A 14,373-nucleotide genomic window follows, 5' to 3' on the forward strand; every position below is an offset into this window, starting at 1 on the left:
GAGCCGTCCTCCATGGAAGGGGAACCCTACCAGGAGCTTCTTGCATGGGGGCTCAGCCTCCCAGCTTTTCAACCATAAGAGTCTTCTCATATGGATAAGGGATAACGATAAACGTGACGCTTGCTGGATGGAATCCTTGATTGCGTCTACCGTAAAACATATGGCCTTAGGGACATCCGAAAATTCTTCTGCCTGCTCGGCAGGAATAAGTTCAAGCATTTGCTTAAATTGATCTGATAAGGCTTGAGCGACTCCAATCGCAGCCACGGCTGGCTGTACTACTGCCCCTGCAGAAGTGAAGGAGTTCTTAAGTAGTGCTTCCAAGCGCTTATCAACTGGATCTTTGAAAACCTGTACGTTCTCTACAGGGCATGTTAACGATTTGTTAACACATGAGATGGCTGCGTCTACTGCAGGAGAAGCCCATCTCTTGGAAAACTTTTCTTCCATAGGATATAAGACAGAAAATTTCTTAGGTGGTAAGAACACCTTGTCTGGTTTGTTCCACTCTTGGAACAAGACTCCCTCCAATAGAGGATGGATCGGAAACACAGCACTGCTTTGAGGCGCCCTCAGTGAGCCCAAAGCTGAAATCGTCGATACCTGGAGATCTGGTACAGGCAGGTTGAATGCCTTATGGACCAAGTCCGTCAAGCCTTGAATCCACCAGCTCTCCCTCAGGGAGACTGCCCCAGACTCCTCTGTATCCGGATCTTCGATCCCTGAACCTACTTGGTCTTTGTCCAAGAGGTCGTCCAATTCCCCAGAGGAAAGGACCTCCTCTTCTGAGGGTCCGCGCACGGGTGACGGAGATCTATTCCGCTTACTACCCCGCATAGCTGCGGCTATCATTTCTCCCATGCTTCTCCGCATCTCATTTAAAGAGGTGAGCAACACCTCCTCCGTGACCATCTTAGGGTTGGGTTGACTCGCGTCAGCTCCAGCCCCAGATCCCGATGGCCCAAAGGCTCCCTGTGGGGAAAGCAGCGGCATAGCTCTGTCCGAGACCTCAGACTCTGTGGGGGAATCCCCACCTTTTGTACCCTCTGGCTTGTTCTTTGATGCCATGGTACAATACCGAGGCACACCTGCTACTTATTGGTACCTGGGACTTATAAATAGTTAAATGCCCAAACACCTGTTTGGGGAATAAAAAATGTTTCTTCTACCCCAGATGACACTTTTTTTTTTTTTTTTTTTCAAAAGAAAAAAACTTTTTCTTTTTTTTTTTTTTTTTTTCAATCTAGGCAAGAAAAAACATTCTATCCCCCTGAGTAGTATTGCCAAAGAAAAGACTATGAGATGGAAAAGAAAAAACAGCCTATTCCTAGGCTAAACCACAATCTTCTGAAGACTGTAGTATTCTTTCTGGCCACTGTGTGTCCTCAGCGCCCCGTGCTTCACTCCAGTCCTTCCTCCCTCAAGCCAAAGTATTGAATGAGCTGTGGCACTAAGGAAGGGCCGCCCCTTCCTTAAACCACTGACCCGCCCTTCCCCCCCAGCTAAAACGGCGCCAAATGCGCCTATAACACGTGCACGCGCACCGCGCGCGCGCCCGCCGACGGGGGGGGGGGGTTGGGAGGAAGGGCCTCTCTGTTCCTGCAGCCGCAGGCCTGGAACACACGAGGAGGTCAGCGTTTTTTGCCTGCCTTGCAGGCATGAGGAAGAGGACTGGATAGAGCATCGCCTGGAGGCTTGCAGGTAAGCATAGCTCTCTGACACACACATACATTTGTACACAAAAGGCCCCACTCACAGCTTTTCCAACACTACCAGGGAGGTCACTTTTTATGGGGAATGATAACATATAGAGCCATCCTATCTTCATGATATGTGACTGGTTTGCCAGATGCAATGCATAACCTTAGGCATGTCCCCTGTGACCTCCCAGAAAAAAACTTGCTAAGAGCCAAGTTCCGCAAGTTTTTCCCCTTACTTACCTGCTCCATGCCGCAGGACTTTGCCAAGCAAGAGGCCCAATCTTCCCCCATCTCCGTGGGGATGTCTAGACCTTCAGGCCCTGGGAACCTTCTTCTTCCATGAAGGATCCACTGTCCTGGACCCATATAGCACCCTGGCAAACAGAAAACATTAGGCGCCCAAAGGTTTTCTAAGTTCTGGGCCCAGGGTCCAGCTCTCTTAAAAAGAAAGCATTATGGGCTATACCCCAAGGGTTTGGGGTCCGGTTACTGACCACTTTAGCGCTCAGGCTTTTTTGGACAGAACCGGTAGCTCACCTAATCCCAAGGATGCGGAGGCAAGCTAAACCATGACTAACACCTAAGACACTGGCGTAAAAACTGGTACTCCTCCTATGGGAGGGGGTTATATAGGGAGGGGCATTTCCTGTTTGAGATTGCCAGTGTCAACACCTGAAGGTACTCCATATAACCCACATAGTAATGAATATGCTGCTCTGTGTCCCGTGATGTACGATAAAGAAATTTGAATATTGTGCACAAGTTCATTTATTTCACTAACATGACTTAAAAGGTCAAACTAATATATGAGATAGACTCATTACATGTAAAGCAAGATTGTTCAAGCCATGATTTGTCATAATTTTGATGATTATGGCTTACAGCTCATGAAATACCCAAATCCACAATTTCAGAAAATGTGATTACATGCAATCAAAAAAACAAGAATTGTACATAGAACAATATCGGACCTCTGAAATGTATAAGCATGCATGTACTCAGTACTTGGTTTGGGCCCCTTTTGCAGCAATTACTGCCTCAATGCGGCGTGACATGGAAGCTATAAGCCTGCGGCACTGCTGAAGTGTTATGGAAGACCAGGATGCTTCAATAGTGGCCTTCAGCTCTTCTGCATTGTTCAATCTTATGTCGCTCATCTTTCTCTTGGCAATGCACCAGAGATTCTCTATGGGGTTCAGGTCAGGTGAGTTTGCTGGCCAATCAAGCACAGTAATCCCACGGTCATTGAACCGGGATTTGGTGCTTTTGGCAGTGTGGGCATTTGCCAAGTCCTGCTGGAAAATGAAGTCAGCATCCCCATAGAGCTTGTCTGCGGAAGAAAGCATGAAGTGCTCCAAAATCTCCTGGTAGACGGCTGCGTTGACCCTAGACTTAATGAAGCATAGTGGACCGTCACCAGCAGATGACATGGCTCCCCAAATCAACACAGACTGTGGAAACTTCACACTGGACTTCAAGCATCTTGCAGTGTGTGCCTCTCTATTCTTTCTCCATACCCCGGGTCCTTGGTTTCCAAATGAGATGCAAAATTTGCTCAGAAAAGAGGACTTTGGACCACTGAGCAACATACCAGGTCTGTTTTTCTTTAGCCCAGGTAACATGCTTCTGACGTTGTTTGTTGTTCAGGAGTGGCTTGACAAGAGGAATACGACATTTGAAGCCCATGTCCTGGATCCGTCTGTGTGTGGTGATGCACTGACTGCAGCCTCAGTCCACTCCTTGTGAAAGTCCCCAACACTTCTGAATGGCATTTTCCTGACAATCCTCTCCAGGCTGCGGTCATCCCTGCTGCTTGTGCACCTTTTTCTTCCACACTTTCCCATCCACATAACTTTCTATTAATGTGCTTTTATACAGCACTTTGGGAACATCCAACTTCTTTTGCAATTACTTTTTGAGGCTTTCCCTCCTTGTAGAGCAGTGGTTCTCAACCTGGGGTTGGGACCCCCTTGGGGATCAAATGACAATTTGCCAGGGGTCGCCGAATCCTGGGCTGTTCCTGAATCCCGCACCGCTCTCCCAGCCCTTTCATGGCTGCCCAGCAGGGCTGTCCCTGGAGCCTGTGGTTGCCCAGCTGGGCTATTCCTGGACACAGCCGCCCATTCAGATCACGACATGGCTGGGGGGCAGAGACTAGATGTCAGCTGGCTGGTGAGAAATGTGAAGTGGGAGGGGCTGGAGGAGACCCCATCTCCTGATTTCAGCATAGGTGTCACTGCTGCGGGACACCACAAAGTCAGAGACACAGTAAAGCCAGAGACACAGTGAGTAACATTACCTGCGATTATAGTTGCTATTAAAAGTCCCTACTACAGTTCTCAGATCAGCAGATGACCTTGATCAAGAGTACCTAATTTGGCTAATCAGAACTCCCCCCCAGCACATCACTCATCCCAGTCACCCACCAGCACTGCCACTGATTCCACCCCCACCCCCACCAAGGAGTAAGAGAATGAGTAAAAATAGAGAATACATCCTTCTGTTAAAAAAAGACCACATGGGAGAGGAAAAAAGGGGGAACAAAGAAAAAGGGAGAGAAAGAATAGGAGAAAGAACAAGAGATGGCTAGAGAGATGGATGGGGAAAAAAACAAGAAATAAGGATAGAGATAAAAAGGGAAAGAAAGGAGAACAAAGAGAAAGAGTGGTACATCCTAAACTGTACCATAAGGGGTTTTAATACTGTATGAGTGGAAGGGACTCAGGGAGCGCTAAATGTCAGTGGGTTAGGGGTGCAAATTACAACCCACACTACAAAAATAATTTTACTGCTGGGGTCCCCACAACTTGGGGTTAAGGCACTAGAAGGTTGAGAACCAATGTTGTAGAGGGTGTCTATGATGGTTTTCTGCACAACTGTCAGGTCAGCAGTATCTCCCATGATTGCAATTCCTACTGAACCAGACTGAGAGACCTATTAAAGGCTCAGGAACCCTTTGCAGGGGTTATGGCTTAATTAGCCGATTAGATTGGGACACTTTGAACCTAGAATATTGCACCTTTTCACAATATTCTAATATTCTGAGATTGTGGATTTGGAGTTTTCATGAACTGTAAGTCATAATCATCACAATTATGACAAATCACAGCTTAAACTATCTTGCTTTGCATGTAATGAGTCTATCTCATATATTAGTTTCACCTTTAAGTTGCAATAGTGAAATAAATGAACTTTTGCACAATATTCAAATTTTTCGAGTTTCACCTGTATGTGGCTACATACAGCATACCTTGTTAGTCCCTAACCCCTTATTATGTGATAATCAAACTCAGCTACAACTGCACCCCACTTGTTTTACAAATGACTGAAAGGCTAATTAAACAAAAGCAAAACACAGGGGGAGAGGGTCAAAACACCAACTTCCTAGCTGAAGTCAATATTTGTATAAAAAAAATATTTTACCCCTCTGCACACTTTACATTTTTCTAGAATATGTTTGCATAAAACAGGGGTTCTTTGTCCACTCATACCCAGATTACTAGGCAGCTGGGAAAATCTGGAAGAAATCTGAAGTTGCCTACTATAAATTCCAGTTCATTATTATTATTATTTTTTAAAGTTTAACGTCACTTTTTGTACAATTATAGTTATGGCAAAAAAAATCATTTTTCTTGGCTATTATCAATCATAATGATTGCTGTATTCCTTCCCCTTGTATGGATTATTAAACAGTTTGACACATCTACCATAAAATGGTTGAAGGCGAAGCTGCTAGACCTTTCCTAGTGGCATTCTGAAACAATTATTAAAGAGTCAGATTTGCATATAAAAGAGTCGTATTAGAAAAGTAAATCTTAATGGCCCTAACTACATTCAGACAATGAAGGTTACCTCTCTGGGATGAGAAGGATGAGGGCAGAGAGATGGTAGAATAAAGTCTGTTCAAGTGGAAAACCGACACCACCTTCGGTAAGAAGGACAGACGAGGGTGAAGAACCACTTTATCCTTGTGTAACACCAAAATCGGCTGTTCACAAGAAAGGGTTGCTAACGCTGACACTTTACATGTGGATGTAATGGACACTAGAAAGACCACCATCTGAGACAAAGATGAAAGGGGATACCAGCTTAGATGTTTTCAAAAGGAGGCTTCTTCAAATCTGACAAGATTGAAGCCTCAAGAGGGCAAAGGGGTTTAGGGGGGAACGGACGTCTACCCAGGTAAACCCTCGAATGAAAGTACAAATGAGGAAAATGTATTCCAAAGGTTGTTGAATGAGAACAGCCAAGGCAGATACTTGGCCCTTCACAGTGCTAAGGGCACGCCTATATAAAGAAAAGCACAGGATCAACAGGGAACATGTGGGGATGAAATCCAGAGACTCCAAAGTAGGCCTTCCAGGTGCAAGGGTAGGTGAACCTTCAAAGCATGGAAATAATAGCCTGGGAAAGGCCTTACTCCTTTAACACCTATGTTTGAAAAGCAGGATGGTAGATTGAACCTAGAGAAAGAAGGTCCAGACAATGTGGAAGGTGCCACTGGGCGAGAGCCACAAACCAAAACCTGCATGGCCAGTCTGGAGACATCAGGATAGCTTAAACCCCCTTCGTTGGATTCCTGGTAACAACCAGGGAAACGGTTTTAAAGGGAAAGCATGTGCCACAGAGCCACCAGAGCATCCAAAGCTTCTGGCCAGGGGTGCTTTGACCTAGTTGCAAACTTGGCAACTTCTGATTGAGTCTTGACGCAAAGTGGTTGACATCCAGACATCCCCAGCATTGACAGATCTGGAGGGAAACGTCAGTATGCAGGGACCTCGGGGATAAGAACTGCCAAAAGGGCCGGTACATGAAATTTCACCCAATTGAGGATGAGAGATATCTCTGTGGCCGCAGATGAGCTCCTGGTGCCCCTCAAAGCCATTAGGTTATTGCTACATTTATGTTGTAGATAGATGGAAAAGCTGATCCAGCAAATCCAGAAGTCAGTTCTTTTTTGTCAGAATATCCTTCTATAGAGGTCTAGAATGGTGGTGTGCATAAGAAACTGCTTCGGAGGAAGCAACTTTGAGACCCAAAAATCTCAGAAATTAGGCAATAAAAGCTTTTGAAATTTGGGCAGCAGCAAAAGAGTCAAAATCAAGGAGAACCCCGACATGGACTCACAGCAGAGGGAGGAGCAGAGGCCCGCAGGAGGCAGACAGGCTACATAAAGTAGATTTGATGGTTAAAAGTTCCCAGCTGGGCCACTAAGCAAGGGGTTTCTTAACATTAGGGATCCCTTCTGCCTTTTTACTACTCGTCCACTGTGCCTCGGTCATGCTGGCACCTGTATCTGTCACACTGCAAGCCTACTGTGCTTGATGAGAATTCCACAATCTCCCCGCTACCTGTTTGTGTATCTGGGACCGCCTTCCTTCAGGAAGCACGTAGGAACAGCGCAGGAAGACATTGGGGCACAGGCACAGAAGCCCAGTAAAAAAAAAATTATCAGCTGGAATATACACAGCATGGGAGACCACCAACACTGGAGAAGGCACATAACTATCTGCATTATGACGATTCAGCATACAGTAGTCTATAAGACTAGGGAGCTGGGACTGGGCTTTATATATTGGTGAACTTGACCTTTAATCATTAGACTAGTTTATGCTTTGACTATACATGCTTTAGCAAACCATGTACCCTGGTTCATCTGGAATGTGCAGTTCCGTTTTGGGCTCCAGTTTCTATAAAAGGATATGGGGGAACTGGAGAAATGTGCGTCCTTTTTCCCCCACAAATAGAGCTTTCTTTTGGTGGTATTTGATCACCTATTTTTTGCGCTATAAACAAAAGAGTGACAATTTGGAAAAAACAAAACAAAACCCGTGTTGTGCTTCCTAAATGTAAAAAAAACTCCCCAACAACCCTTAAATGAGAATAAGTGATTAACTTGCAATGTAGCAAGATAGTGAGTGCACAAATATTCGTTTTCCCTGACTGGGAATGGCGAACCAAAACAATAATACAAAAATGGGTGTTCCCTGAATGGGAATAGTAAACAATAAACAATGCAATAAAGTCCACACATTCAAAAGAAATTAAGAGTCCAAATGCACAAATATAGTCCTCAGAGTGTTCTGCATAAAAAGGCATAACACACCACTAGTGCCTGAATGTTGACAATACAAGTGCTTTCCTCCACCTCTATATCCTAGCTGCTCACCTCACGTTCTGACCCGTTTCACCAGAAGGTAGAACAAGCAGGTTCCCTCTCAGGGATATAAACCACTCAGCTGGTCATGGAGCTCCTATTCCGTCCATGCTGCCTCCGCCTGATTAGATGGCTACTAGCCAGTACAGATTCCCTCAATGGGGTCTGGTGCACATAGGAATAGAAAAGGCAAAATCTAGTGCTCTCTGAATTTTAAAACGGTTTATTTGCTCATTAAATCTTAAAAACATTACTCACAAACCTAACACTTAAGCAGTGCGGGCTCAGGATGCATAGAAACTACAAGATGCTTGCGGGATGACGTAGCCACTGCGACTTCTTTCGCCCTATACGCACTACGTCAAATTGGCGTGACTTCTTCAGTAAGAGGTCACGCCGAATTACTGAAGAAGTCATGTCAATTACAATTTTGTAATTCAGAGAGCATTAGATTTTGCCTTTTCTATTCCTATGTGCACCTGACCCCATTGAGGGAATCTGTATACTGTATATGTATACTGTAAATACAGAGAGAACACATCAGATTTTATAAATGCTTAAGATTATATTTACCCCAATGAATATCCAGTTTCCAAAGTAATAGACAGTACTGAAGAACCAAAACTTGTGCAGAAACAGGTACGTTCGAGTTATTGTACATTGATCTGTAAGAAGAAATATTAAAAAAGCGTCAGTAATTTAAGCATTTCTAAACCCGTCTGGAGGATTCTACTGTATACCCGCATAAAAGTTATGTTTGTTGTACAGATTACAACATAAATGCACTTGAAGATTTTTTATAATGAGAATTATCTTGTGAGAAGAAGAATCACAAACATAATAAGCCAATTCAAAATCCATTTCACTATATGATGCAAAAGCCTCAAACAAAAACTATTTTACCATTCTTGACCAAGTCAAATATTGTTTCATTTGTGTCTGTAATGTATATCCCCGTCGCACTCTGCTTAAGTGCTTCCATCAGTACACGGCTTCCTCCAATCTGGAACTTCAGATATCAGATTTTACAGTGGAATATTGTAACCAAGAACCAGATGAGACTAGCTCAGTTACACAGCTTGAACATGGACTGTTTATTTTGAAGTCTTACACAAATATATACACCAGAATGACAATACAAACCAGCAACCTAATTAACATGAGCTAATTAACTAATCGTTTAGACAGCCTAGGTGACCTTTCAGGACAGACTTGCCATCTTTTAGCTGAGAAGACACAATCAACATTATCATAAATATAAACACAGGAAACCTTCTTACAATAGCAGAAGCCAATTACAATTAAAGCGACACTAAAGTTAAATAAAAAAATAACATAAAAATAACAAACATGTTATACTTACCTCCACTGTGTGGCTCGTTTTGCACACAGTGGCCCCGATCCACGTCTTCTGTGGTCCCTCTGTGGCTTCCATGGCTCCCCCTCTGCAAGAGCTTTCCACCTTGAAAAGCTCTTGCGGGCACACTCCCGTGATACAGCGGCGGGCATAACCGCCGACTGTATCACTCGGCCCCGCCCCTGGAGGGCCGCGTCATTGGATGTGATTGACAGCAGCGCCAGCCAATGGCTGCGTTGCTATCAATCTGTCCAACCTAGCCAATCAACAGCCAGGATGGGAACCGAAAAGGATGATGGGGACGAGCGCGGGACTTTCGAGGGGTGAGGTAAGTAAAATAGGGGCTTGGGGGGGGGGGGATGCATTAAGGTGAAAAAACATGTACCTTTACAACCCATTTAACAATACAAACAGTAATCTCCCCCCTCCTCAGCCTATTAGGCAACAGACTATAGTAGGAGTAGAATCAAAGAAACCAGGAATAGTCTTTATATTTATCCTGGGAGAAATTGAGGATAAATATTACTGTTACATTAAAGTAACCACCTTCTCATTGTCCATTAAACAGCTGTCCATTTTTCTTGTTCACCCTGTGTCCCTAATAGACACAAGGTGACTTAGACATAGGAGGTACATGGGGAGCTGAAACAAGGTTTTCCCAACTTCTCCAAGGGATTCTGCGTTCCACGGGCCCACCCATCACAATGTCTCACAAGCTCCTCCAACCAGACATTGCAGTTCACAGTAAGACGGTTTCAGTAGCAGAAGCAGTGCTGTCAATCCAGAAAGCAGTGGACGGAACCAGGTATGATGGTGACCATGGTGATAATTGAGACGCTACAGGATTGTCAATCAGCAATGACAAGGACGATGGTCACACCCCCTGCAATATTTTTTCATCCCACTGTAGTAGCAGTGCAGCATTGTTGCCATATCATCACAGGAAGCCAAATTATGTAGACTTTACTGGCAGCCTTAACAGGTATTTGAGGGGCACTCTAGGTGCACGAAGATAAAAAAACTTGGTGCATACGCACATATTAAGTGCCCCAGTACATATTCATTAATGGGAGGACATCATTTTTTAGCCCTGATTGTGCAGTAATTACAATAATATTAGGGGTGCATTTAACCTTACTTTCGATGCCCCTCTGTGAAGTCCCTAGGTCCATGTATTCACGGCACTATTCATGTTGTCCCAGTTTACTAACCAACTGTTAGCTGACCTCTTTAAAATATTTGTTACCTTTCTGTTAAGCTGGTACCTAGTGGGCAGTCAGCTGTGAAGCCACAAGGAGTCACGCCTGGCTTCTCACAGTCAACATGCCAAGGACCAGAAGACTGGTGAAGATCTGGTTTGTTTGAGGACAGCACTGGATACCTGGGAACAGGCGAGTGTCCATTAAAAGTTTATCAAAAGCAGCTACAGTTTTTGTAGCTGCTGACTTTTAATCTCATCTGAACTGACTTCACTTCCAGGGCAGTTTTCTAATATTTTCTGAAATTAGAAGCCCTGTAGAATAAAATGGTGGCAATTGCAATTATGGATTTTAGTGATTACAAAACACAATCTAATACCCATTTTTGTTTAAACAGAAAAGATCGGGCTGCATTGAGTAAATAGATACTAAACATTTCAAGACTCGCAATTGGGCACAGATATGAAATGGCGAAAAACTACAGTACCTAATCTTTTTCATAAGTGATGCTTTAACCCTTTCGCTGCCAGGCCCGGTGCTCCATTTTTACACTTGACCAGTAGAATATAAAATAAGGTGCTACTGATTTTTAGGGCACAATGATATTTGTGCAAATGTTTATCAAAACAATATTTTCGTTAAAAATACACTAAAATCATTATCAGACAAAAACACGGTATACTTTACACAATTCCTACTAAATATAAAAGCTTAACCTGCATTGAGTTAATTAACCGCTTGCCGACCATGTCACGAACATTTACATTGGCAAAATGGCACGGCTGCGCAAAGCAACATATATATATATATATATATATATATATATACACGTTGCTTTGAATTAGGCGCCGTGCAGGCATGTGCCCCTGCCACAAGCTCCGTGACCGTGCACGCGGGACCTGCAGACTCGATGTCCGCTGGTGTCCCATCGGGGGGATCGCCCTGTTCTGCCTTGTGACAGGACACTGATCTACCACTCCCTGTCATCGAGAACAGTTATTAGTGTCGTGTCACTGGTAGCCCAGCCGACACACAGTTAGAATCACTCCCTAGGACACACTTAACCCCTTCCTTGCCCCCTAGTGGTTAACCCCTTTTCTGCCAGTGGCATTTACACAGTAATCAGTGCATTTTTATAGCACTGATCGCTGTATAAATGACAATAGTCCCAAAATAGCATCAAAAGTGTCCACCATAATGTCGCATTCACGATGCAAATCATTGATCGCCGCCATTACTAGTTTATTTTTTTTATAAAAATGCCATAAAACTATCCCCTACTTTGTAGACGCTATAACTTTTGCAAAAACCAATCAATAAATGCTTATAGTGATTTTTTTACCAAAAATATGTAGAAGAATACGTATTTTTTGGGGATATTCTAGCAAAAAGTTAAAAATATTGTTTTTTTTTTTCAAAATTGTGGCTCTATTTTTGTTTATAGCACAAAAAATAAAAACCACAGAGGTGCTCAAATACTACCAAAAGAAAGCTGTATTTGTGGGAAAAAAAGGACGTCAATTTTGTTTGGGAGCCACGTCGCACGACCACGCAATTGTCAGTTAAAGCGAAACAGTGCCAAATCCCAAAAGTGCTCTGGTCATTTGGCAGCCAAATCCTACGGGGCTGAAGCGGTTAATAAAATATTTGTAATTTTTAAATTCCACCATTTTGTGTAACCAGAACGTACCTAAAAATCTAAATAACCACATTTCTCTCTCTAAAAAAAAAGGTTTTCTTTGTTCCCTTATAGCTTTTCAGAGTTTGTTAAAGACCCCCAAACCCAATATTTTCTATTAGCATAGGACCGGTAGATTAATAAAAAGGTGCTACCGATTTTAAAGGCCCCACAATATTGGCACAAGCAAAGTTTACCAAGTTCCTGCAAAATTCCTACTAAATATAAAAGCTTAACCTGTATGAGTTAATAAAGAACAAATATTTGTAATTTTTAAGATGCACCTTTTTGATAAATGGTGAAAACAAAGTATGCAAAAATGTAAATAGCTACGTCTCAAAAAAAATCTAAAGATTTTTTCATTGTTCCCTCACAGCTTTTAGAGTTTGTTAACCACTTAAGACCCGGACCAAAATGCAGCTAAAGGACCTTGCCCCTTTTTGCGATTCGGCACTGCATCGCTTTAACTGACAATTGCGCGGTCGTGCGACGTGGCTCCCAAACAAAATTGGCGTCCTTTTTTTCCCACAAATAGAGCTTTCTTTTGGTGGTATTTGATCACCTCTGCGGTTTTTATTTTTTGCGCTATAAACAAAAATAGAGCGAAAATTTTGAAAAAAATGCAATATTTTTAAATTTTTGCTATAATAAATATCCCCCAAAAATCTATAAAAAAAAAAGTTTTCCTCAGTTTAGGCCGATATGTATTCTTCTACCTATTTTTGGTAAAAAAATAAAAAATCGTAATAAGCGTTTATCGGTTGGTTTGCGCAAAATTTATAACGTTTACAAAATAGGGGATCGTTGTATTGCATTTTTATTAATTATTTTTTTTTTTTACTACTAATGGTGGCGATCAGAGATTTTTTTTGTGACTGCGACATTATGGCGGACACTTCGGACACATTTTTGGGACCATAGTCATTTTCACAGCAAAAAATGCATTGTTTATTGTGAAAATGACAATTGCAGTTTGGGAGTTAACCACAGGGGGCGCTGATGGGGTTGTGTGTGACCTCAAGTGTGTTTACAACTGTAGGGGGGTGTGGCTGTAGGTGTGACGTCGTCGATTGTGTCCCCCTATAAAAGGGATCACACGATCGATGACGCAGCCACAGTGAAGAACGGAGAAGCCGTGTTTACACACGGCTCTCCCCGTTCAGCTCCGGGGACCGTTCACGGGACTCCAGCGGCGATCAGGTCCGCAAAACACCCGGGGTCACGGAGCTTCAAATCGGGTCGCGGGCGCGCCCCTGCGGCTGGGCTTAAAGGACAACGTACCTATACATTGATGTGCCCAGCCGTGCCATTCTGCCGACGTATATCGGCGTGAAGGGGTCGTTAAAGCGGAGTTCCAACCACAATTAGCATTTTTTAAATGTATGTCCTTTCATCCTGCGTTTTTATAATATAAATCTGGTCACTTACTATTTTACAATCCGCCGCCGATCCGCATAGATATTCAAAAAAGATAGTTTATAAAACTATATCTACACCGTTGTCATTTTGCTTGTGGGCATTGTGAAGCCTACAGGCACTTCCTGGAAATCTTGGATGGGGAGTGATAATTGGACAGCGCACTGCATCCTGGGAAATGATGACACATTTCCCAGGAGCATTAGAGGGAGATGATGTCAGAATCCTAGGTGGTTTCAAAGGCAGATTTCGTGGGACCGCATGGCAACAGGCATTTCCAGATGAGTAAAAAAAAAAATATATATATATTTTTTTTCTTTAGTCGTAAGCTACAGTTTAAAGCAAAATTGTTTTTTTGATGGAACCTCCACTTTAAGTGGTTAAAGACCCTTCCAAACTATATATTTTCATCATAGGACCAGTAGAATAAAAAGGTGGCATTAATTTATCAGGCCCCACGATTTGCGCACATTTTTACCAAATCAATATTTTTGCTGAAAATACAGTAAATTATTAGCAGATACAAACAGCAAATTTCACAAAATTCCTCCTAAATTGATACTAAATATACAAGCTTAACCTGTATTGTGTTAATAAATAACAAATGTTTGTATACAAATTGTATATAAATAAATTGCTTCTTTTTGAGAAATAGCAAAAATCGGGACATATGCAATTTTTAAAAAAAAAAATCTGGAGATTTTCCTTTTTCACTTCAGCTTTCATAATTTGTAAAATACCCCCCAAACTATACATTTTCTGAAAGCACATGACCAGTAGAATAAAAATAAGGTGCTACTGATTTTTAAGGCAGGATATTTGCGCAAATGTTTATCAAAACAATATTTTTGCAAAAAATACACTAA

The 14,373-nt window shown here is 42.7% G+C and overlaps 1 protein-coding gene across 1 annotated transcript in view; it reads right to left on the reverse strand.

The window, feature by feature from the left end:
- Positions 1-14,373, reverse strand: part of LMBRD1 (LMBR1 domain containing 1) — a 275,940-nt gene that overhangs the window by 5,632 nt on the left and 255,935 nt on the right. Inside the window, exon 15 of the mRNA XM_040349910.1 lies at positions 8,431-8,522. Within this exon, the coding sequence (XP_040205844.1) occupies positions 8,431-8,522 (92 nt within the window). The remainder of the gene's footprint in view (positions 1-8,430; positions 8,523-14,373) is intronic.

This window comes from Rana temporaria, chromosome 4 (genome assembly GCF_905171775.1).
Source record: "Rana temporaria chromosome 4, aRanTem1.1, whole genome shotgun sequence".
In the NCBI taxonomy this organism is placed as follows: Eukaryota; Metazoa; Chordata; class Amphibia; order Anura; family Ranidae; genus Rana; species Rana temporaria.